The sequence below is a fragment of the Rhinolophus hipposideros genome (assembly GCF_964194185.1).
Source record: "Rhinolophus hipposideros genome assembly, chromosome: 10".
In the NCBI taxonomy this organism is placed as follows: Eukaryota; Metazoa; Chordata; class Mammalia; order Chiroptera; family Rhinolophidae; genus Rhinolophus; species Rhinolophus hipposideros.
Window position 1 is genome coordinate 45,845,317 of NC_138056.1, and position 26,667 is coordinate 45,871,983.

At 39.4% G+C, this 26,667-nt stretch overlaps 1 protein-coding gene across 7 annotated transcripts in view; it reads right to left on the bottom strand.

The window, feature by feature from the left end:
• The window catches only part of STIM1 (stromal interaction molecule 1), a 181,205-nt gene that overhangs the window by 40,001 nt on the left and 114,537 nt on the right, over positions 1-26,667 (bottom strand). For all 7 annotated transcript variants that reach the window (XM_081062329.1, XM_081062334.1, XM_081062331.1 and 4 more), the window contains exon 3: positions 22,993-23,107. In XM_081062329.1, coding sequence (XP_080918455.1) covers positions 22,993-23,107 — 115 coding nt within the window. The remainder of the gene's footprint in view (positions 1-22,992; positions 23,108-26,667) is intronic.

Below are 26,667 nucleotides of genomic sequence, written 5' to 3' on the forward strand. Positions count from 1 at the left end.
CTTCTCTTGCCAGAGAAGGAATAGGCAGTAAGACCAGGCAGTAAGTAAGGACCAGTGGAGCCTCAGATGAAGTCCTCACTTACTTTTATGGTTTCAAACCCACATCCCAAAAGAACTATGTCTGGGAAGAAGGTTGCCAGTGCTTTCTTTGCTTCTCCTTCACAAAGCTATTGGTCAGTTACCTGGTCGCTCAGTCAGCCTCTGGTCAGCCAGTCAGATATAGCAGCGTGAGTAAGAATATGGGCTTTGGAACCAGGTGTCTTGGTTTGAATTTGGGATCTGCCACTGTAAGACCATGAGCAAGTTACTTAACCTTTCTGTGCCTCATTTTGGTCACCTATAAAATGGTGAGAATCAGAGTTCTCACATCGTAACAGTGCATTAAAGATATGAGTAGCTCCTAGCATACAGTGAAGGTGAAAGAGATATTATCTATTATTATTATCACCATTCATTTATTCATTGCATTCACCAAGCTTTCATTGGCTTCTCCTCTAGTAGGTCCTGGGTGAGTTACTAGATGTAGAAATCAATCTGCATGATCTCCATCACAAAGGGCTCTCTTCTAGAGAAGGAGACATACAAGAAAATAAATGAGGGTGGCCGGTTGGTTAGAGCATGAGCTCTGAAGAACAGTGTTGTTGGTTCGATTCCCACATGGGCCAGTAAGCTGCACCCTCCACAACTAGATTGAAGGACAACTACTTGGAGCTGATGGGCCCTGGAGAAACACACTGTTCCCCAATAAAATTTATTTTAAAAAAAAACTTTAAAAAAAATAAAATAAATGAGTATAATACGGTATGATAGATGCTAGGTCAAAGGGATATGCAGGGTGACATGGGAGCACAGAGAAAAGAGTGACTAACTGCCAAAGTGAGTCAGAAAAAGCATTACAAAGCCTAGCTTCTTATCTGGCTCCTCTGGATACAGAGCACTCCAAGACACCTACAAAAACTTAGCAAAGTGGCCCTCCCTAAAGAGAGCTTGTGACCTAGACATATGGTTTGTCTCTCTGAGTGATTTCTTTCTGGCTCTCACTAGCAGTTTATCACATATGCCTAGTTTTCTAATGTGATGTCAATATCAAGCCCTGAACCTTCAATGCAAAAATAATCTGGTCATTGGGCCTGGGCCTCATGTGATAGGCCCATAAGGATTCCTGGCAAAAAAAAAAAAAAAAGCAGGTCTACATGGCTACAGAATAGTAAGAGAATCTAGGTTCTAGAATATTGAATAAGCCAAACAACTTATGAGGTATGATCAAAGAATACAGTGAATGTTTAAAAAAAATTAGTATAGTAAAAGATACATTGCGATTAATCCCCCTCAAAATACTCCCTCTCGCTTCAAACACACTTATCCCATCGTTCTTGCAACTTTCTGAAGCAGTTCTGGAAGTCCTCTTTCCTGAGTGTCTTTAGTTGCGCTGTCGTGGCTGCCTTGATGTCCTGAATCATTCTGACTTTGGGAAAGAGCCAGAAGTCACACGGTGCCGGATCCAGTGAATAACATGAATGAGGACACACCATAATGTGTTTTTTTTTTACCGAAATTGCCGTATACCAGAAGCAATGTGTGACACAGAGCATTGTCATAATGGAAGATGATTTACAGCACACTTTAAAACACACCTTCTCTGAACTGTAGCTGACACCCAACTGACTGCACCTAACAAGTTGAAACTTGTCACACACTGTCACTAGGGTTCGATGCACTGCTTAGTATATAAGATACACCGTGGCTGGACCAAGGACAAACTTTTGTCTTCCACATCCCTACTTTGGGCTAAGCCCTGTGCGAAATGTTGATATATAAATCCACATAAGGTAACGCCCTCAAGCCGTCTTGGTGGGAAGACAGGCAGGGGAGTAGATAATTGCAATTAATGTGCTAAGTGCTGCAATGAGATAAGCATTAAGAGGTTATGGGAACATTGAAGAAGGCAACCTAACCTAGCCTGTGGTTTCCAGGGAAGATTTCTTAAAGAAGGGGATACTTAAGTTGAGTCTTACTTGTCAAGTAGGATTTAACAGAGATCAACAAAGGTGGAAGGATAGGGGAGGGAGGAACTGTATATGAAAGCATCAAGGGATTATTTGGGTCTGGAACCAACCACCCCAACATTTGCCTCAGTGGTGTACAGATTACTTTGAGGCTAAAGGCAATTTTAGCTTCAGGCTCAAGAGAAACTTCTGCCCCCTCCAACTACTTAGAAGAATTTGAATTAGAAGCCTCAACCATAAGAGATTATCAAGAGATAACTTCTTTTGACCTATCTCCAGGGCATGGCAAACTTATATTTACTAAAAGCCCGCTCTTGCTCTTATCATCCTGCAATGACGTTTTGAAGCCCCCAAGGCACCTTACTTACCTCATCCCTTGCTCAGGATGTCTTATATACCCCCTTTCTGTCTCTGAAACTCTCCTGTATGTGGAATTCCCCTGCACGTGATATTAAATCTGATTTTCTCTTGTCAATCTGCTTCCTGTTGATTTGATTATTCAGCCAGTCAAAAATAACCAGAAGAGGGAAAGGGAAATTTTTCCCCTTCCCCACAGTTTTGGCTCTGTGAGCTGGTTCTTCACTGGCTGGTAAATTCTTCACTGGCTAACGGGAAACTGCTTTCCCTAGCTGGGAAAACTGCTTTTCTCCTGAGGACTGCTGCAGACAAATGGATCCTGGACATCTAAGCTGACATTTAAAAAAAATAATAAGACTTTTTACGGTTGTCCCCTTCCCCAAGACCTCTATCTGCAGGGGTCCAATGGAACGAGAGTGGTGAGAATCTTTTTTTTTTTTTCTCTTTTTAAATTTAAGTTGGCAGGAGAAAATATTGGTGAAACTAGTTCCTTGAATTTTAGTAACTCTTGTCAATTTGGTGGAGTACTCTTGGTTTTATTGATCCATTTCCTCCTAGAGACAGTCTCTGTTCTTTGTGTCTCTCTGCCTATTGTGCATAAGAACTAAAATTCATAGGGAAGGCCAAGCCATCCCCACTGATGAGGGCATTCCTTTTGTCCTGTTCTATATCCTGAGAACTTAGGTCTTCTTTTTTTTTTTTTTTTTTTACCAGTGAGAATATTTTCTCCCTGGCCCTCACCATCCAGAGGATGCATTTTGGTGGCCAATGAGACTTGGGCTCTGAGCTCTCTCTGTGTCCACCATGCCACACTCTCAAGGGAATTTTGTCTCTTAACTATTTTGAGGAGTGCGACTCTTTTGGATTATGGGGGCGTCACCATCTGTATCCTCGCCAAGGACACCTTTTGCATCCATAGTAAAGATTTATTCTAAGCCTAGAAAGTTAGCCCTGGGTCTTTCCATAAAAAGGCTTATTGGTTGAGTTGCAAATAAGATCCTACTTATCAACGGCCAGACAATGGATTTTTTTTTTTTTTTGGCAGAGAAACTAATAAGAACTTTGTTCCATGACACTGTATGGTCAGTATTTTTATTCCAGGGAATTCCTTCTGCAGAAAGTTTCTGCTGTTGTGTCCAGCTGTTCTTGAAGAACACGGCTAGGTGGCAGCCCAAGGCTAAAAGCAGCAGTCTCAATGTGGCTTCTTTATATCCATAGTTATAAAACTTCTGCTCAGATAGACTTCAGATGGTTCTCCAGGTTGATTGTTCTATAATTTAGTTGTAATTTTAATGAGTTCATGGGAGGAGGCAGACATAGCATTTATCTACTCTGCCATCTTGGATTCTTCTCAGACGATGGATCTTTTGAATTGGAAAAACTTTTTTTTTTTTAAATTGGGGAACAGTGTGTTTTTCTAAGACCTATCAGCTCCATGTCAAGTCATTGTTTTTCAATCTAGTTGTGGGGGGCGCAGCTCAGCTCCAAGTCAAATCATTGTTTTCAGTCTAGTTGTGGAGGGTGCAGGTCACTGGTCAATGTGGGAATCGAACCAGCGACCTTGGTGTTACGAGCACTATGCTCTAACCATTGAGCAAACCAGCCACAAGGAAAAACTTCTTTATTTGAAAAACTTTTTAGAGAATTCTCACTCCAAGCAACTGCCTTATTGGTGGTTACAGGAGGATCAAATTGAATGGAAAACACAAAAAAGTATAAAGGCTAGCTAGCCTTCCAGGATCCCTTGATAAAATAAAAGAACAAAAGTTAGACTTAGAACAAAAATTAAAAATCAAATCTGATGTAAATTTCCCTCCTATACTCCCATGTACCCCCAACTTCCTGTCCCTGACCCTCCAGAAGATCTTTTGGATCTCTGGGTACCTGGTCTAAAAACCCCCTTTTCAAAACCCAGTTCAATTAGCTCAGCCAGATCACAGGACTTCAACTTCGCCAGAGAAAGTTCAGCTGCCTGTTTTAACGTCCCTTTCTCTATAAGACCTACAGAGGGCACTCAGACCTGACCTTCAAGCTAAAGGCATACAGGCATTTCAAGCATACAGTTGAAAGTCAGGAAGTAAATTTAGTAGGAGCTGCCAAAAAGATCAGGAAGCCTTGCTTTACTGTAACATATGATTTCCTTATTTCCAGGGTCTTGCCTGCCTTGGACATTCATATGTAATGTCCCTTGTGGAGATATCCTGGACCTCCACAGCGAAGAATTCAAATCCCCTGAATAGCAGATGATCTTTTAAATTATAAAACCCTCTTAGTTCCACTCTCAAGAGCATCCAACAAAACTGAGAGAAGAGTTAGAAAGTTTGGTCGCTATTCATAATCCCACTCACAGAGGCCTTGGCTGGCTCCTAAGGGGTGTTCTTCCAGCCCATGACTATACTGTAGTTATCAGACAGGCCAGAAGGCCCCCTGGAGAAATCCCCCCACACAAGGGAAACAGATGGCCAGACCCTCTTCCAGGCCCTCCTACAAATGACCAGGAAATGCTTCTGCTGGAGGCTGATACTCAAAGTTTAATAGAAACGATTCTAGATGCCTTTCTTCCTCAAGTTAATTGGTCAAGAGTTGAATATGTACTCAGAAAGAAGGAGAACATCCAAAAGCATTCATTGAATGGTTTATGCAAACTTTGCAAAGACACAAAGCATTAAATCTAGAAGCTCCAGAGCACAGAAATCTCTTAATAACTGTTCTAGCGGGAAATTTTCTCCCCGATAGAAAAAAACAAATTCAAAATAGCGTGTTTGGCTGGTCGGGGCAACCACTAAGTGTGATAACGGAGGCTGCCATGTAATTCTTTGAGAATATTTTACAGGAAGGCAGAAGAAAAAAAGAATTAAAGGCAACAATTCTTGCTCTTCAACTTGAATCTTTAGAGAAGCAAAAATGTGACTCAAAATAAATCAAATCCCACTCACAGCTTTTCCTATTTGTCTCCAGACAACTGCAGATATTGCAAGAAACCACGACATCGGAAGAGAAATTGTCCTGCACTTAAGAAGAAGAAAAGTTGGGGAAACAACCGGTCTAGATCCCAGCACCCTCAGAAGGTTCATTTTTCTCTGGAGAGGCAATTTCCTCTCAAATGATAGGATCAGCCAATCTTCAGTCATACCCCTAGAACCTACCATTAAACTTAAAGGATTGGGAACTGGACTTCTTAATTGACACTGGTGTGACTTGCTCTACTATCCATTTAGAGGATCAGTCACTACCTGTCACTTCTGATTTTATTCAAGCTGTAGGAATCTCTGGGCAATCTATTTCACTGCCCATATCTGAGCCTACTCCAATATCCTTAGGCTCTCTTAACACCCATCATGCCTTTCTAGTTTCATACAGCTCACCAGCAAATCTCCTTGGCAGAGATTTATTATGTAAATTTAAAGCTACTATAAAATGCAATGAGAAGGGCGTTTTTATTTCCTTGCCCTCAGACCAAGCCCCAAATCTCTTATTTTAGTTATTAGAAACTCATCCTAATTTAAATTTTTCTGAAGAGGATGAGTCTTTAAGAGATATCCCAATTAGCCTCTGGGCCACACATGCAAATGAAGTCGGACTGCTACAGAGTGCAAAGCCCCAGCACATTACTTGGAAAAAGAATAAACCATTTCATCAGTAGCCCAATACCCTCTGTCTAGAGATGCAGAGTGAGACACTGAACCTATAACAGACTTCCTCTTGCAGCAGGGTATACTAGTTTTTACTTCTTTACCCTGTAATACTCTAATCTTGCCGGTAAAGAAAGAAGGCAAATTTGACTCAGATGAGAGTCAAATTTATCGATTTGTACAGAACCTAAAAGCCATAAACTGTTGTAATTCCTCGCCACCCTGTGGTCCCTAATCTTGCTACTATCCTTACCTCAATTTCTGCTGACGCAACCTGGTTTACAGTAGTTGACCTCAGCTCAGCATTCACCCAAAATCCCTGTCCATTCTGACTCCCAGTTTCTTTTTGCATGTATATTTAAAAAGAAAAGATTAACATGGACTTATATATCTCAAATTTTTGTGAGTCCCCCTCAATATTTCCCCAAATCCTTAAAACAGACCTAGACTCTGTAGCCTTTACCCAAGGGTTCAAGCTTGTTTAGTATGTAGATGATCTTTTACTCTGTAATAAAACTAAGCAGGGAGCTCTTATAAACTCTCTTACTCTCCTAAGTGCACTAGCTGAATGAGGCCACAAAGCCACCAGATCTAAATTTCAGTGGATAAAAACTACTATCACCTACTCGGGACAGGAGATATCTCAGGATATCAAAAGCTAACCTCAAAACTCGAGTCAATTTTGTCCATCCCTCTCCCCAAGACAAAACAAACAAACAAACAAACAAATATATAAATTTCTAGGGGCAGCTGGTTATTGCTGCCGATGGAATACTAATTTTGCAGCCCTTGCTAAACCTCTGTAGCTCTTCTCTGAGATAACATCTCAGAGCCTATTTCCTGGCCTTCAGAGGCAGTAACCTCCTTTGAAGCCCTAAAATTAGCTTTGTGCACAGCCCCGGGCTCTTGGTTTACCTAACTTTGACAAATCCTTTCACTTATGCTGCCATGAAAATAATGGGATTGCTGCAAGCATTCTAGGACAATCTTTTGCCTCTCAGATACATCCCATAGCATAATTCTCATACCAATTAGACCCTGTTGCAATAGGCATGCCCCCATGCCTATGTACGGTGGCAGCAGCTGCCACCTCGATTGACAAAGCAGGTACTCTAACATTAGGCTCCCCCATTCACCTCTATGTTCCCCATGTTGTGCCTGTTTTTTCACAAGTTCACGGGACACAGCACCTCCCCACGCGGTGACAGACCACCTATGAACAGGCACTTTTAACTAACCCTTCCATCATCTCACATTATTCTAATACTTTGAACGCAGCTACTTCACTACCCACTCCTGATAATGGAGAGCACCTCGATATCCCACAGGGGTGCCTGGCAGTTAGAGAAATGGTCTCCAAGTCACAAGATCATCTCTCAGACATCACTTTAGACAAGCCAGACTTACTTTTCTTTTGTGATGGTCCCTGTAAATGACATTTCTGGGGAAACATCACTAGCTATGTCATAGTTTCCCCACATGAAACACTTGAGGCATATTCTTTGCTCACTGCAAAATCAGCCCAAGCTGCTGAACTCATAGCTCTTACTAGAGCTTGCACATTGGCTGAAGGAAAAACTGTCACTATTTACACAGACTCAAGATATGTCTTTGGAGTCTGTCATGCTGTTGGTGTAACTTGGAAATCCCATGAATTCTTAACTTCTGCAGGTACTCCTTTTACTAATGGGCATATAATTGCTGCCCTATTACAAACCATTCACCTCTCTTCTAAAATCGCTATTGTTCACTATTCAGCCCATACTAAGGAGACTGATACTGCATCTTTAGGAAACAATAGGTCTGACAGCTGCTAAATATGCAGCTCAAAATAGACCCCCTTATCCTTTCTCCACCCAATTTTTAAACTTGCCTTTATCTCTCACTGATGTTGACTACCAGGCAAATGCCCTACAATCTGAGAAAGACAAATGGATAGAAAAGGGTGTCAAATGATTATCTGATGGATTATACATCGGGCCAGATTTCCTGTAGCTCCTTTTCTTTTAACTTTTTGGGTTGCACTTATATCCCACCAAATAGAATGTATGTGCGGATGAGGAATAATTAAGGAACTAAAAAACAATTACTTTTGCCTTGGTATCCACAAAATTTCTGAACAAATTACTTCCCAGTGCACTACTTGTAAATCCCACCAAATTCTTGGGAGAAATCAATGTACCTCGGGAAGTTCTCCTAGGCCCACACTTCCCTTGGCAGCACTCCAAACGGATTTTATAGATTTGCCCCTGGCTTTAGGCTATTCTCACTGTTTGATTATTGTCTATGTGGTTAGTGGGTGGAACGAATGCTATCCAAGTAGACGTGTTGATGTCACTACAGTGGTAAAGAGATTAATAACAGATTATTTCTCAGTTTAGTATTCCTTTATGGATTGAATAAGACCAAGGTATTCATTTTAGAGTAGAGATAAACCACTTGCTTGCAAAAACTCTGGGGTACTCATTAAAATGTCATACCCTAAATCATCCTCAATCATCGGGGTAAGTGGAATGTAAAATCTAGATATAAAAAGGACTCTAGGAAAGATCTGTCAGGAAACTACACTTGAATGGCTCCTTTGCTCATAGAATTGTGCCACAGAAACGTGCCAGTCAAGAAATTACAGAAAACCACTGGTGTATCACAATTCTAAGTTCTTCTCTTAGGCATTGAGGGCCTTATCCCCAAGCTTCGGAGAATGTGAATTGGAAAAGGCAATCCTAAACCTCTCCATGGTAATAGAACAAGAGTTAAGACTATCATGCAAACTTTGAAAATACTCCAGACGGAAGCTGACAGCTTAGCCTCCGTGGTTCTCCAACATTGATGTACTTTGGACACACCGACTGCTCAACCAGGAGGAGCTTGTACGATAATTGGTGGAAAATGTTGCTTCTATGTAAATCAAATAGGACAAGTAGTGTCTAATTTAAATCTGTTAAAAGACAGGATTAATATTTCTCATCAGATAAATGAAGCAAAGATATTTTATTGGATGGACATATTCCCAGGTTTGGGGAACTGGTTTAACAAGGTGTGGGGAAGTGTACTTCCATTTGTACTTTTCTATTTATTCATTCTCATTATAATTTGTGGTTTTTTTCTCTCTTTGTAGATCACTAGATTACTAACCCATTCTATCTCTCCATAGCAACCAGCTCAGCTTTTAATATGTGAAACTTCCAGGGAAGTTTCAGAGGAGGGAATGTGGGGGTTCAGAACCATTCACCCCAAGATGTGCATCAGTGGTATGCAGATTACTTTAAGCTAAAGGCAATTTTAGCTTCAGGCTCAAAAGAAACTTGACACCCTCTGCCCCACCTTAACTACCCAGAAGAATTTGAATTAGAGGCCTTGCCCATAAGAGATTATCAGAAATAACTTCTTTTGACCTATCTATAGAGCAGGGCAAACTTATATTTGCTATCATATTATTATCCTGCAATGACCTTTTGAAGCTCCCAAGGCACCTTACTTCATCCCTAGCTCAAGATGTCTTATATACCTCAATCTCTGATCCTCTCATGTATAGACAGGGGTCTCTGACTCTCATGTATGCGGGGTTCCCGTGCACACAATATTAAATTTGATTTTTCTCTTGTCAGTCTGCTTCCTGTTGATTTGATTATTCAGCCAGTCAAAAGGAACCACAGGAGGGAAAGGGAAAATTTTCCCCTTCCACATAGGATGAAAGAGAATGACATATTCTAATAGCTGCAGATAAATCAATACAGCTACAAAGAAAGAGACATGATAAAGAGTGGTAAAAAAAAATAAGAAAGTAAGCGAATCAAGGAAATAAGTATGGGCCTGGTATGTTAAACTAATCTAGCACAATGGTATATAGAAGGTACTTAGTCAATTTTCTTTTTTCATGTAGGCATGTTTGCACAAATTATAGGAGAGAAATAGTAAGTTTGGGGTCCAATGCTATAGAGGTAAATAAGAAATGATGGAGAATCACAGCAGTAAAATATAAAAAATTTCAAGATATAAAAGAGCATCACCAGATCATTATTTATATATACATACTGATTTTTTTCACAGCTGAGGTAATTCATTTTGAGATTGCAAATGGTCATTTAATTTCAATGCATCTGACTAACATCTCGTAGATAAACATGAAATAAATCAGTGGCATCTTCTATAATAACTTCTTTCATCAACAACCACTGAGCTTTCAGTGCCTTATTTTGTTGAGTCCCAAATGAAACAACAGTTGTGATCTAACTTTACTGCAGGTTCTACACAAACTCAAGTGTTACCTGGCCAAAAGGAAAGCCAATACTTATCTTCTCAAAATAATGTATGATTATTACATATGATTATACTGGAATTTACTTATAACATCTTTAGCAATATTTTTATTTGTCTAGGTTCCATTTAAAAATATTTCTCCCACCCAGAAATTTGGTGTCCTAGCATGTTTGTTTCATTATTTAAAAAGAAACAGAAAAAGGGGACCCACTGAAAAATGTAAGCGGAAACATGGTCAGATATTTATTTTAGAAAGATCTCTCTGGAACCAATTATAGGACAGACAGCAGTAGAGCTAGACTGGGCCAAGAAGAACAGCATGAAAGCATCCAAGCAAAAGATGATAAAGCTGAGACTTCTGTTTCAGTCTAAGATGAAGTAACAAGGATGGTATTTACCTTCCCTCCTGAAACAACTATAAATAAATACATACATACATACATACATACATGAATGAATGAATGACAGAAATATATGAAACAATGGTTTCCAACACACTGGATCAGACTATGATGGACAGTGATCTTTGAGAGATGGTAAACAAATAAAGCAAGTCATTCAATTTCAATTTCGCCAGTTTATGACTTTGAGAGAATTTCCAGGCCACAGTGCAAAGTGGAACTAAGGCTGAGAGGGAAGGAATGGAAATACACTTTTGTAAGGTTCTTATATATGAGGCAAGGTATAATATCTCTTAAAAGTAGATCAGTTAAAGATGCATACTTTATTTCCTAAAGCACCCACTAAAATAACAGAACAAAAAGAGTTAAACCAAAAAAAAAGAAGAAGATAAAATGGAATCACAAAAAAAATACTCATTAATTTAAAAGAAGGTAAAGAAAAGAGGAAAGAAAAAAAAACAAATAGCAATATAATGAACTCAAATCTACTGACCACTGAGCTGAATAAAAATAAAAATAAAAAATATCGTAAGAACCAGTATTAGACAGATGTAAGATATAAGATAGATTTCAGAGGTATGCATTTCTACGGCAAAAAAAAACACAAAAAAAAACCCCTCAAATTGGAACACATCGTTAAGGGGATACTAAGTTATTGAAGACTATATCAGACAGTGAGACTCAGCATTTACTACCAGCTATATTTTCATTTTAGGTATTTTTGCTCTAAAATCAGTTGGGGAAAAAAGCAAAAAAACACAACACACCAGAATTTGTGAAATGCTGCTAAAACAATACTTAGTGGAAATTTATAGCACTAAATGCCTACATTAGAAAAACAAAAGTCTCAAATCAGTGACCTTAGCTTCCACCTTAACAAACCAGAAAAGAATAACAAATAAAACCCAAAGTAAGCGGAAGAAAGAAAATAAAGATCAAAGTAAAAATCAATGAAATAAACAACAATAGAGAAAATCCTTGATTCCAAACACAGGTTCTTTGATAAGATCAATAAAATTAGTAAACATTTAACAAGGCTGATCAGTTAAAAAAGAAAGAAAAAAAAGAGAAGACACAGATTACCAACATCAGGTATGAGACATCATTACAGACTTAAGATATATTAAAATAATAATAATGGAATGTTATGAACAAATGTATGCCAGTAAATTTGACAACTCAATGAAATGGACAAATTCCTTGAAGACGCAAACTTCAAAAGTTCATTCAAGAAGTAAATAACCTGCTCTTATTTCCCGTCAAGATGGCAGAACTTGCTTGCCTCCTCTCATGATCACATCAAATTACAAATAAACTGCACAACAACCATCACTGAGAATCGCCTGAAGTCTAGATGAACTGAAGCCCTACAACTAACGACATACAGAAGAAGGCACCTTGAGACTGGTAGGAGGAGCAGAGACATGAAACAGTCTAGTCCCATATCCATTAACAAACTTGTGACCATTAAAAATCAGGATAGCTCAGCTGTGGAGGTCCCCCCTGGAGGAGTGAGGGGTCCCAGCCCCACACCAAGATCCCCAGCCCAGAGTTCCAGTGTTGGGGAAAGAAGTACTCATGAATTCTGGCTGTGAAAACCAGCAGAGATTGTGGCTGAGTGAGATAAAGGCAGCTGCAGTCCTAGGTGTTCCTCTTAAAGGGCCCATTCACAGACTTCCTCACTGATGGACTCACTTGCTCTGAGCTCCAGTTTATGGAGCAGCAGCTCGAAAGGCACCAGGGACATATGGTGAGGAAATGAAGTGTCTGGCTTCAGGGTGAGGGCTAGAGGGGCAGCTTCCTCCCAGACAGAGGAGTTGGTGGAAGCCACTGTTTCTTTGTTGAGCCCTCTCCCATCCTGGTGGGCAGACTCAGGCAGCCACCATCTCTGAGTCTCCATCAACCTGACTAACACTGTTTGCTAGCCCTGATTCCCTGAGACCCTGCTCAACCTAAATTTCAGGCACACCCAAGCCGCTTCCAGTGGCTTTTCCACACAAATGGTGGGTCTCGGCTCATGCTGCAGGCTTTCATAAAATCTCTCAAACATTCACAAAACGCAAACAAGAAGCATCAGGCTTCAGCATGTCCCATACTTCTAGCTGAGCAGCCCTAAACTCAGCACTAGTAACAGCCAGCCTTGATTTGCAGTTTGGACTCTCAAGGCACCTGTAATCCCAGCGTGGGCAGCAGCAATCTGTGGATTGCTAGGTGGCTCATGCCAGGTAGCCCATGGCAGGGCACAAGCTAGCCTAAACTTGGTCTGCAATGGGGCTCCTCTCAGGAGGCCCCAGGGCTGGCACACCCAGTGGCCAGCTTTGGACAGAGCCAGAGTATCACCTGGCAACCTCCAAGTACAACACACCCAATGGCCAGACTGGGCAGGCACCAGAGCCCTGCTAACGCAAACCCTGCTCTATAGGGTCAGCCTTTGCACCAAAGCTCCTCCATTGTAGTCAAGAACAATCTAATCAGCCAGAGGGTCAGTCCCTCCCATTGACATGCAAACAGCAACCAAGGCTCAAACACAACAGGAGGGCGCTTACGACCCACACAAGGGACAGAGCTGGAGCACCGGCTCTGGTGACCAGGGAAGACTGCACCTGGGCCACACAGGACACCTACTACATAAGGCCACTCTACTAAGACAAGGAGACATAGAAGCCCTACCTAATACACAGAAACAAACACAGGGAAGCAGCCAAAATGGGGAGGCAAAGAAAAATGTCCCAAATCTTTATTTATATTTGGGACAAAGCTCCAGAAAAAGAACTAAACAAAATAGAGACAAGCAACCTACCAGACACAGAGTCCAAAACACTGGTTGTAAGGATGCTCAGTGAAATCAGGGAAAACGTCAACAAAGAGATAGGAAACATAAAAGTGGAGTTAGAAGACATAAAAAAGAACTAGTCAGAAATAAGGACTACAATAACTGGAAAGAAGACTACATTAGAGGGAATCAACAGTAGATTATATGAAGATCAAATCAATGATTTAAGAGGATAAGGTAGCAGAAAACACTCAATCAGAACAGCAAAAAGTAAAACGAACCCCTGAAAATGGCGCTAGTATAAGGACCTCTAAGACAACATCAAGCATACCAACATTCGCATCATAGGGGTACCAGAAGGAAAAGAGAGAGAACAAAGAATTGAAAACCTATTTTAAGAAAGAATAATGGGAAACTTCCCTAACCTGGTGAAGGAAATATACAAAAAGCCCAGGAAGTACAGAGTCCCAAACATAATGAACCCAAAGGGGCCCACATCAAGACACATCATAATAAAATGCCAATAATTAAAGACAAAGAAAGAACCTTAAAAACAGTAAGAGAAAAGCAGTTAGTTACCTACAAGGGGGATCCCATAAGACAGCTGATTTTGCCACAGAAACTTTGCAGGCTAGAAGGGACTGGTAGGAAATATCCAAAGTGATATTTTGGACCTCCAACCAAGATTACTCTACCCAGCAAAGCTATCATTTAGAATCTAAGGACAGATAAAGAGCTTCCCGGACAAGAAAAAGTTAAAGGAATTCATTACCACCAAACCAGTATTACAAGGAATCGTAGAGGGACTTCTTTAAGACAATAATAATAATAATTATTATTATTATTATTAATAAAATAACTATGTATCTATCAATAATTACTTTCAGTGTAAATGGATTAAATGCTCAAATCAAAAGATAGGGTGGCTGAATAGATAAGAAAACAAGACCCTTACATATGCTGCCTACAAGAGACTCACTTCAGATCTAAAGACACACAGAGACTCAAAGTAAAGGGATGGGAAAAAGATATTTCATGAAAATGGACACCAAAAAAAGCTGCGGTAGCAATACTTATACCAGACTAAATAGACTGTAAAACAAAGGCTATAACAAGAGACAAAGAAGGACCTAGTAAACCACTTCTGGATATTTATCTGAAGAAACCCAAAACGTTATTTTGAGGGGATATGTGCATCGATATGTTCATTGTAGCATTATTTACAACAGCCAAGATACGGAGGCAACCTGGGTGTCTGTTGTTGGATGAATGGATAAAAAGGAGGTAATACATATATACAATGGAATATTACTCGGCCATGGAAGGGAATGGGTTCTTGCCAACTTTGGTGGCATGAATCGACCTGGAAGGCATTGTGCTAAGTGGAGTATGTCAGACAGAGAAAGACAGATACGTTGTGATTTTAGTTATATCTGGAAGCTAAAGAACAAAATAAACAACACAGAAACAAACTCATAAATATAGAGGACATTTTGATAGTTGTCAGCTGGGAGGGGGTTTGGGGGTGGGTGAATAAGGATAAGGGATTAAGAAGTACAAATTGGTTGTTACACACTAGTCATGGGGATGTAGGGTACAACATGAGGAATATAATCAATGATATGGTAATGACTATGTACAGTGCCAGGTGGATACTAGTCAGGGTGGATAGACTAGTCAGGGTATCACTTCTTAAATTATATAAATGTCTAACTGCTATGCTGTATACCTGAGATTAACATAAAATAATATTGAATGCTGACTATAATCGAAAATTTTAAAAAGGGGGGAAAAGGTCAAAGGGAATAAGAGGTTCAAATTTCCAAGTATAAAACAAATAAATCATGGAGATGTAATGCACAGCATAGGGAATATAGTCAATAATATTGTGATAGCATGGTTCAGATGGTTGTTTAGACTTATCATGGTGATCACTGCTTTAGGTATATAAATGTTAATTAACTATGCTCTATACCTGAAACTAATATAATATTGTATGTTAGCTATATTTTAATAAATTTTTTTTAAAAAGTAAAATAACCTGAATAGTCCTATACCTATTAAAGGAATTGACACTGTCATTTTAAACCTTCCCACAAAGAAAACTCCAGGCTTATATGGCTTTACTGGTAAATTCTACCAAATATTTAAGGAAAAATAATGTTAATTCTACATGAACTCTTCTGAAAACTGAAGAATACTTCTCAACTGATTCTATAAGGCCAGCATTATACTGGTATCAAAAACAAACATATTACAAGAAAACTACAAACCAATATGCATCATTAATAAAGAAACAATAATTTGAAACAAAATTTTAGCAAATAGAAGGATAATGTATCATGACCAACTGGAGTTTATCTCAAGAATACAGGTTTGGTTTAACATTAAAAAATTAATCAGTATAATTCACCATATTAGCAAATGAAAATAGAAGAAACAGGCAACCATCTCGATAGACACAGAAGACTCATTTGATAAAATCCAATATCCATTCTGAAAAAAGATCTCAGCAGACTAACAACAAAAAGTAGCTTCTTCGATCTGATAAATTGTTTTTTAAAAAAACCTGCAGACAATGTTATAATTAATGGTGAAAGACTGAACACTTTCCTTCTAAGGTCAGAAACAAGACAAAAATGTCTGTCTTTACCACTTCTCTTCAACACTATACAGAAGATACTAACCAGGGTAATCAGACAAGAAAAAGATTTCTTTTAAAGGCATCCAGACTGGAAAAGAAAAAGTATAACTTTCTTTACTAGAAGACATGACTGTCTAAGTTGAAAATCTAATGGGATGCGAGTTTAGCAAGGTTGCAGAATACAAGATCAATATATAAAAGGCAATTATATTTCTATATATGAGCAACAATCGGGAATTAAATTTTTAAAAATACCATTTACATGGTAAATTTTGTTACGTATATTTTACCACAATTTTTAAAAATACTATTTACAATAGCATCAAAACCTATGAAATACTTAGAGATAAATCTGACGAAAGATATGAAAGACTTGTACACTAAAAACTACAACATATTACTGAAAGTATATCTCTTAAATAGAGAGATGTATGTTGTTCAGGGGTCAGAAAACTCAGTATTGTTAAGATGTCAGTTCTCTCAAACTGATCTATAGATTCAATGCAATTCCAACCAAAATCCCAGGAGGGTTATTTATAGAAACTGACTATAAGACTATTATAATCAAAATGCTATTGGTATTTACATGAACACAGACAAATAGATCAGTAGATCCAAACAAAGAGTCCAGAAATAAACCCACACTCACATAGACAACTGATTTATGATAAAAGGTTCAATGCAATGCAGTAGAGAAAGGAAGAATTTTCAACAAATGGTTCTAAAACATTTGGGACAGCCACACACACAAAAAAAAATGAGGCTCCATACTTAACACCATATATAGAAATTAATACAAAACAGATCACAGGCTTAATGTAAAACCTAAAACTATAAAACTTCTATAAGGAAACACAGGATAAAATGTTTGTGTGACCTTGGGGCAAGCAAAAATTCCCTATATGTGACACTAAAAGCACGATCTATAAAAGAACGATTTGATGAACTGGACTTCACAGAAATTAAAACTTTCTGTTCTTCAAAAGACACAGTTAATAGAATGATAAGAGATGCCACAGACTGGAAGAAAATCTTTGCAAAGCATATATATCGGAATATATTTTTTAAAACTCTCAAAACTAAACAAGAAGAAAACAACCCAATTAAAAAAGTAGACAAAAGATTTGAACAAATAATCCACCAAAGAAGATAAATGAATGGCAATCTAGGTACATAAAAAGATGCCCAACATCATTAATCATCAGATAAATGCAAAATAAAACCACTGCAAGATACCTTTACACTATTAGAATGGCTAAAATTAAAAAGGCTGACCATACAAGTGTCGGCAAGGATGTGGAAAAACTGAAAGTCTCATGCACTGCTGATGGGGATGTAAAATGACACAAATGCTTTGGAAACGGTTTGACAGTGTCTTAAAAATATATACCTACCATATAATTTAGGCATTTCATTCCTAGGTATTTACTAAGAGAAAAGAAAATATATATCCATTAAAAGACTTGTACATGAATGTTCACAGAAGCTTTATTTGTAATAGCCACAAACTGGAAACAACTCAGATGTCTATCAACAGGTGAATGGATAAAAATAAATCTTGGTATGTCTATACATGTAATACTACTCAGCAATAAAAATAAGTGAACTCACTAACTTATCGTAGCTAAATCAGATCTGCAGTTGTCTGGGGGCTGTATGGGAGAGATTACAAAGGGCTGTGAGAAAACTTTGAGGGGTGATGAATACATTCACTATCTTGATTGTGGTGATGGTGTCACAGTTGTATACAGATGCTAAAACTTTTTAAACTGTACACTCTAAATATATAACACCTTATTGTATTGTTAGTTACAACATAATGAATCTTTGAAAAAGAGGAAATTCAGCTAAGGCAGTACCATAGGAGATCACGTAAAATAGACGCGTACAAAGAGGTGGAATCCTCAGGTCTTGGTCACAGAAATAGGTGAGAGATGCTGTTTTCTTTATTAAATGGGAATATTTAACATAAATAGAAAATAACTGTGCTACCTGTTAAATCACTGCACTGATGCTAGTTGCTTTTTGTTATCAGAAAAAGAATTACATGAAAGAATATAATAGAAAAAAAAGGCAATCGTATCTTTCTGCCACCCCGCCCCAAAATGTAGCAACAAACAACTAATAGCTAAGGTGTTTAACTGAAGTACTTGATTCACTTTGCAAAGTAATTTTTAAATAGCTAAAAGGACAGAATAAACATATTTCTCATTGGGTTTATGTAAAAGCAAAAAGGGAATATCAACGCTTTTATATTGATGTGACTTTTGAAATTGTTAAAACAGAAGTCCAATGCCACCTGTCCCCCACCCCCAACCCCCGCCATGTTATGTCAACAGAGACCAGTTTTATTGGGTTCTCTCTACAAACGCCTCCTAGTTCTCCAGTACTGCTCCACTGTCTCCTGTGAAAAATCCTGTCCTACAAAGAACAGCACAGACAGAATTGGAGATCTGTGAGCTTTTTTCATTATATCCAAAAGCCTAGTAGAAAATAAACATTTTCTCAAGGCAAAGTTCAGGGTCACACTAGAATAGCAGGTTCTTTTGCTTTCAGTTGGAATCATATTATTTAGTTGGAGTCAAAATTGATAGTTAAGATGTCTCTGATCCATAAAAATGGGGAAAGAAATTATTACTTAACAAATACGCTTTTTTGGGGGCAGGTAGCATCTTTTAAATCTCATGTCCAGGAAAAGGGAGAAGAAACAGTAATGACACTCTTTGCTTAGAAGAATGGAAGCCATGCTTTAGAGAAGAATCCTCTTACCTCCCACCACCTCTCACTACAAAAGGCACTGTTACTGTTTCCACTGGCTCAAATATGCACACAATTCTATTCCCAAAGGTTCTACAAAACCTACCTGGCATCGCTTCCTATAAAGAACTGCCATCCCCCCTAACTCAAAGGGTCTTAGAGGGATTAAAAATTGCAGCATCCCTCAAACCCCACACATAGTCTCTCACTCTCACTCCCTTGCGTAAGTCTGTGATCCAAACTATGCCAGTCTGATTCTCCCTCCACTCTATCTGGCTCTTGAGCAAAGACACTTAGAGATAAGAAATCAATGGAGCTGAGATATCTGAGAGTACAAAAGGCCAATCCCCTAGTTCCTGCTGCTGGGATCCCTTAAGTTTTCCTTGTTCTTGATCCTTCCTCAGCCATGCTAGTTCGGCTCTTCCCCACTTAATCACTTTATGTTGTACAATAAAGAATTTGGCTGGTCTTTATCTTCAGTCTATTTCCCTGGTGATAGGAGTATCTTTGTTATTCAGATGGGCCCCTTGGATCACACTTGAGTTCATTCTAATGAGATAATCCTGGATGGGTGCTGGTCACCAGAAAGACCAACCAGTGACTAAAGGATTAGGGCTCTGAGTCAGGTGACAGATATCAGGCCAATCTTCGGGGAGGAAAAGGGAGCTGGAGACTGAGTTCCATCCTGTGGCCAAGATTCAATCAGGCCTACATAATAGGACCCCAATAAAAACTCTGCACACTGAAGGTCAGTTGAGCTTTCTGGTTAACAAACATATTGATGATTGATGGCCCACGGGGATGGTATGTCCTGATTCCACCAGGAAAGGACACAAAAGCTCTACTTTCAAAACGCTCCCAGACCTCACCTTGTAAGTCTTTTCTTTTGGCTGCTCCTAATTTTTACCCTGTATAATAAAACTATAATCATAAATGTAGCACTTTCCTGAGTTCTGTAAATCATTTAACAAACTATCAAACATGAGGGGAAAATGGAAATCTCTGGTTTGTAGCCAGTTGGTCAGCGCACTGTTGGCCTGGGAACACATAGCGTATGGCTGGTGTGATGTCTGAAATAAGGGGACTGTGCCCTTAACTTGTGAAGTCAGCACTAACTCTGGGTAGTTAGTGACAGAACTGCATTACATTATTTCACTGAATCACTCTCTCTGCCTCATTTTCTTCATCTGTAAATGGAGATGGGAAAATACACTAAATACAAAATCACAGCATTTACATTTTGGAAGGTTTTTGTAAGAAATAAAGGAATTATTATATGGAAAGCACTCGGAACAGTGCCTAACACATACCAAACACAATGTAAATATTAGAGTAATTTTTGAGCTACAAAAGCCAGAGCTGGCTAATGTAGAGAGTCTCAGGATTTTCTGCTAAAATCTAAATAACACAGAGAAAATGCTGGTTCCCACAATTAGTCAGAAATCTTAACAACACTACTCACATAGATGGTACTGACATTAGCCAAGTAATGTTCTGAACACAAATCAACACTGTTGATTTCTACATTACCCAGCAAAACTCAGACTAGCCGGTTTCAGCCAGCGCCATATGCTTTTTGTAGCTCTGGAAATCATCACTTGAGAGAGATTAGGAGCCTCGCTCTGAAAAATGAAGCAAATAGTTGGGAGGACTAGTATACGAGAAGATTCTCACTTTCAGTTTGTCCATCCACCAGGCAAGACACATGGTAAGCAAATCCTAAAATGGTTCAGAACATATCACTTCTCAGCTTAGCTGTGAGCTACGTTCACTGTGCATTGTATAGGCCTGAGAAGAAAGATTCATGTGACTGAACCCCAGAAGGAATTTATCTAATGACATGGACTCCCCACAGTCAACGCAGGGCCCAAATTTCATAAATAACAAGAGCCTAGTGGCCATTTGCTGACAGGGGCTTTTCAGGTACTCTATACGGGAGAAGGACCTCAGACTGAACGCTGGGCTTCCTGCACTATGCCCCACTTGTTTATGCCATCTGAGTCAACAACTGCAAGGAAGCCCTGGTTTTGTCTTTCTACCAATGGACTGAGACCTGCCCTGTCCAATCAGAACTGCACGATTTGGATACCTCATTTACATAAAAAGGACCTGATTAGGAACCTGGGCAGGGAACTTTCGCTATCTATAAAAGACGGCCTCCCCTTTGTCTCAGGGGAACATAATCTAGGTTGCTGCCTGAATCTATGTCTCCTGAGCTGCACCTCCTTTGGCTCAAATAAATGCTTTTAATTCTTTATTACAGTCTAAAATTAATTTTGGTTTACAATTGGGATGTTTTTTCTGCTCATCAGCAATGGGAACCAACTTCTGAAAACTTACCCCACTGTCTTCCAACTTCTTCTCATTTAGAACACAACTGGAAGTGTTCCAAATAGTTGCTGAGTCCAGAAATAAAGTTCTTAGCAGAAAATTGTCTTGGGCTGTTTTCTAGTATTATGATTTAGTCCCCTTGTTTCTGCCCTTTCTTGATCACTTTCCTTTCCAAGCTACTTCTGTGTGAGCTTTCAGATAAGGCCAGGAATGCTCTCCCTGTCATCTTTCATTCTAAGTTCCTACTTATGAAACCCTCTCTTAAAACCCAGGCGCCATGTCCTCATGTTATTACAGAAAAAGAAGTAAACTAAAATTAAATGGTCCTAATAGAAGAATTTTCCTGGCAGTGCTGGTATAATTCCAAAGATCGTTTCACTGCTGATCTCTCATCAGTAGACAGCCCGAGTTGCTCAGAAGCTATTAAACAAAAGCCCCACAAGGAACTCAGCTTCTCAAACTTTCCAGAAAGCTGTCTGTAGAGTGAACTTAAGCTTCTTCTAAACTGATAAAAACACAGAGCTAACAAGAATTATCAGCCTGCCCATCCTAGAACCAGGATTAGAATCCAAGTCTTCCTGCTTCAAATCTAATGCTACCTTATCTACAATACAGACGATCCCTCTCCCAAATCTAAAATTCTATCATCCTAGGTAACAATTTATACAAAAATAGAAACTACCTCATTCCTACCAAAACTTGTCTTCTCTACCACCAGACTGGTGCTTTCAACCAAGATGGTATGAGAAAGCATTGGCTTAGAGAGCAGAAGGCCCAGGTCTAAGTTCTGCCTCCGTTATTGACTAAATGCATGACAACGAACAGCAACTTTATAAAGCTATGCCTGAGGCTCCTCATGGGCAGAACAGGGACCCTGGTGGTCACTTACGTTCAATCAGTCTCCGCATCAAGACCTACCGCAGAGTAGGGAAGAGACTGCTTCCAATCTTGTTAATATCAAAGGAAGCTCTAGCCACAGGTGCAAACAGCCCTGTTTTTCCTTTCCCTCTCAAGTCCTCACACAATTAGATATGCTCTGTTACTCAGAACTCTGAAGCAAATGCTCCAGGAAAAAATGGTAACCATAGTCTAGCAGTTTTACACATGAAAAACATCTAAAGTTTTTATTTAATAAGTTAAACATAAGTCCACAGAGTGACGTGACTGCTGAAGGCCCCAGTGTCTAATCGGACTGCATTAACAGACGCACAGGGTCCAGAACTGAGAAGCTGATGGTCCTGCTCAATTCTTTGTTGACCAGCCCACACCTGGGGGTCTGCGTTCAACTCTAGGAGCCATGACCTAAGAATGATATTAACAGAAGTGTTTACCAGCAGAAAACCAAGATGAGGAGGAAGCTGAGAAAACATGTTTTCTTCAAAGAACTAGGGCTATTTAACCTAGAGGAGAAGACTTAGGGAAAGACCATCTTACTTCCACCCAATGTTTGAATCACCTAGGATTCAGCAAAGCTGAACCAAGTGGGGAGCCACAGAAGAAAGGGGCTGCCTCAAAAGGCCAGCAAGCTCCCTATCTCTGGAGATGACACAACAGAAAGTAGGGGTGGGTGAGTGGAGAAGCTAGTGAGCAGAGGGGTAGGGATAGGATGGAATTCAATTATAATTCTAGCAAACAGCCCCAACTCTGGAGCATTTCCCCCCCATCCCCAGCAGAGTGACTATAACCAACTGTATGTAGAACCATTTCAATAATTCGCTCTTTACTAAGCATTTTATACTCGTAACGTTTTAAGGCCAAGTTGCTGCCCATCTTATTCTCTCTTTTTCTGAACCTGCCAGCAACGAGGATTGACAACCAGGCTGCCTATTACCTTCCGAGGACTTCCATGCCTTCCACAGGTCCTCCACGCTGATGAGCTTATCCTCACCATGGAAGGTGCTGTGTTTCACTGTTGGGTCATGGTAATTGAGGTCTTCCCTCAGGAACTGCAAGGGAAAAGCACACAAGTCACAAGAGACACCTGGGAGCCAGCCCACCCTGATCTGCATGGAGGTCATCTAGCTCTCCACAGCACGCCCCGTCTACCCACTGCACAAGTGTATCATGTCACTCATGTCCCCTTCCATGGGCCTAAGTCCTAGCTGCCAACTAGACAGCCTTTTCTTCTTTGTTATATGCTTCACTTGAAAAACTTTAAAAATATGAATAAGGAATTCCTTCCTCATTTTTTTAAATTATGAAAAGATAATAAATGAAAGTTAACTGGAATTCAATAAGCTAGAAGAGAAAAGAAGGGAGGAAGAATTAATGATTTTTGAGCACTTATTTATACACTAAACAGTATTCCAAGAACTTCTACAGTATTTTCTCATCTAATCCTCACAACCCATGAATTACACCTATTTTACAAATGAGAACAGTAATATTCTCAAAGATAATGCAATTAGCCCCAAATTGCATTAAGTTTATTTAGAGAGGTTAAATTATTTACTGTGATAGTTTTAAAGTATGTTCACAGTTCTTTGATAATCCTCCCCAAAAGGTGAACTTCCCTGCCCTTAGTATGCACTGACATTAATGACTCATCTCCTAACAGAATGTGCAGCAGTAATGTTGAATGACTTCCAAGGCTAGTTTAGAAAAGGCAATACAGAGTCCATCTGGCTTTCTCCCTTTCGGGACATATGCCTTGGGACTCCTGGACCAACACATAAGAAGTGTGGCTACCCTAAAGTCACCACACTGAAGAGATTATATAGAAAGACCACACAGAGGTAGAGATTGATATCTGAGCAGCCCCAGCTGTGAGACTTCCAGCCTAGGAGTCAGACATGTGAGTGATTGAGACTTCAGGTGATTCCAGCCCCTAGTTTTTGAGTGACTTCACCTTATACCAAGCTATCCCTGCTGAGCCATGCACATATTGCAAATACATGCCAAATAAATGTTGTTGCTATTTTAAAGCCACTAAGTTTGGAGGGAAGTTATAGAGCATTAGATGAATGAAACATTTGCTCAAGGTCACAGCTGATAAATTATGGAGTTAGTATTCCAACTCAAGATACCTGACTTTATAGTCCCCCTGCACTGCCTATGCTGTCCTTTAATTATCTGTATTTCTTTTCATAATATACCCTTACAAGAAAGAAGAAAAACAAAAGAAATCAAAGCTTTTAGAAATTTAACTGGTAATTAACTTCATAGATACTCAATCGGCCTGATCCTTAACCTCATTCGTATGCACAGGATTGAACACTGATCACTGCTTTCCACAGAGCCTCAAACATCAAAGAAATATGCAATTCTGATCACTACTCTCACAAGAGGACATTTTTATAGGATTTTCAGGAAATGTCCTCCTATCCATCTTTCTTTATCCCAGGGTCCAGGAAGGGGTCTGACCCAGAGGAATGTCAGTAAATGTTATTGACTAAATGAATAGATGATTGACAGTATGGTCCCAGATTCCCTAGACCCATAATCAAGAGGTGGTTGCCTTCCCTGGATTTTGCAAACATTAAGACATCTGAGTTTAATGACCCAAGAGAGAAGTTTGAAGACAGCCCATACTGTAACTTCTCAACCTAGTCAGAGTATAGGCTGCTGAGCACAGGAACTTGGCAATGTCCACAACTATAACGTAGCGCTGTGCAATACAACTTCCAGCAATGATGGACAAGTTCAACATCTGTCCTGGCCCAAACAGTTGCCACTAAGCACATATGGCTATTGAGCACTCATAATGTGGCTTGTGCAACTAAAGAACTGAATTTTTTTAAACATTTAGATTTAAATGGCCACATGCAGCTAATGGCTAATATTGGAGGGCAGTTCTAATACATTCAACCTACTACCTGGGGTATAGATGATGGTCTAGCTACACTCCCACAGAGGCTAGAATGGTGTGGGGAAGTCAAGACCTCTGGTTAGATGAGGCCATAAAAGCCAAGCTGGCCTTACATACATGCGTTTAACAGCTCTTTGTGCCCTCTGGCAACAACAAAATTCGGAGTCCCTCTGACACTTGAGGGTTAGATTCTCCAGCTGTCCAATCTCATTTGAAATGGTTGAGAGGATCTGCTTTTTAATAAGGATAAGTAGTTGACAAGGTGAAGAGCCCAGAGCAAGATTTTTGTCAGTTCTTAGAAAAGTAAACTGATTAAAGTACTTCTTGATTTTTTAATAGTCAGCCTTTTAGGCCATCTGACATTCAATTTATTATGCTGTAAGTTGTGAATCTTAACATTTTTTTCCCAAGTTGCCATCCAGTTACCCCAGTCCCATTCATTAAATTATTTTTCATTCCTTTTTGTGATTTAATAATAAATTAAGTCTTTATATGGAGTGGGGTATATTTCTAGGTTCTTCATTCTTTCGTTTCTATTTTTGTGCTAGCACTTGATTTTTATTATACTTTTTATTTTATTTTATACTTTAAAAAGTTTTTTTCTAATGTCTGGACCACCCCCCGCTCTTCCCAGAGCTCTCCTATTTCAGAATATTTCTTGTCAGAATATTTCTGCTTATTTTTCAAAATGAATAATATTAAAACAATTTTAATTTTATTGAGAGTCTGGTTGCTCTTGCTGGGGGACCTACATGATGAGATCACTAGACTTTACACATCAGACACTGAGACACCTCAGAGAAGATGCAGTCACAAGCAGTCTGAGACAGCCAGTCTGGGGACAGAAATTCATTTGTTTATTTAACAAATATAAGATTTCTATGTACCAGGCATAGTTCCAGGCATTAGAAATGCAATAAGTGGTTAAAAAAAAGAAAAAACCACACACCCACACACACAAAAAAAACACAGATACAAATCTTTGTCTTCATTGAGCTAATGTAACAGTGAAATGCTAGCTTTCTCTCAGACTCTAACTGCTTCAAGCCTGCTGTGGTTCCCAAGGCATTCAAGCTAATAGCTCCTGCTTTAGACACAATAATAATTAGAGGAATTCTGGCTTAAGTTTTTACAAAAACAGCCCCTCCCATTTTCCCTTCCCTGGACATAAAAGAAGCCTGAACTTTCAGGATGAGGACTCCCACCTTCTCGGTTGATGCCTTCCTGATCAATAAACCTTTCCTTACTCCATATTCTAGCGTTTTGAGTTTGGCCTTTCAAAGCATCAGGCACACAGACTTTGGTGACACTAACATCCTATTTGTGTGAAACAGACAATAATTTCTTTAAAGAAGGAAAAAAGAATAATGAATGCCAACGCAGTGATATCAATGTTTCATCATTTTAATTAGTCAAGCAAGGTCTCATCAAGAAGTTGACTTTTAAGCAAATATCTGAAGATGTTAGAGAAAGGCAAGCAGAATGACTGGAAGAAGAGAATCTCAGGGACAGGCATGGCAAATGCAAAGGTCCTGAGGCAAGAACATACTTGGTATGTTCAAGGCACAGCCAAGAGGCCAAAATGGCAAAGGAGAAAAGAGCCTAGGTGGTGACTAGTAGGAAGGAGCTCAGGGAAGCTACAGGGTCGCAATCACAAAGGCACCGGTAGGCCAATAGGAGGACTTTGACTTTCACTCG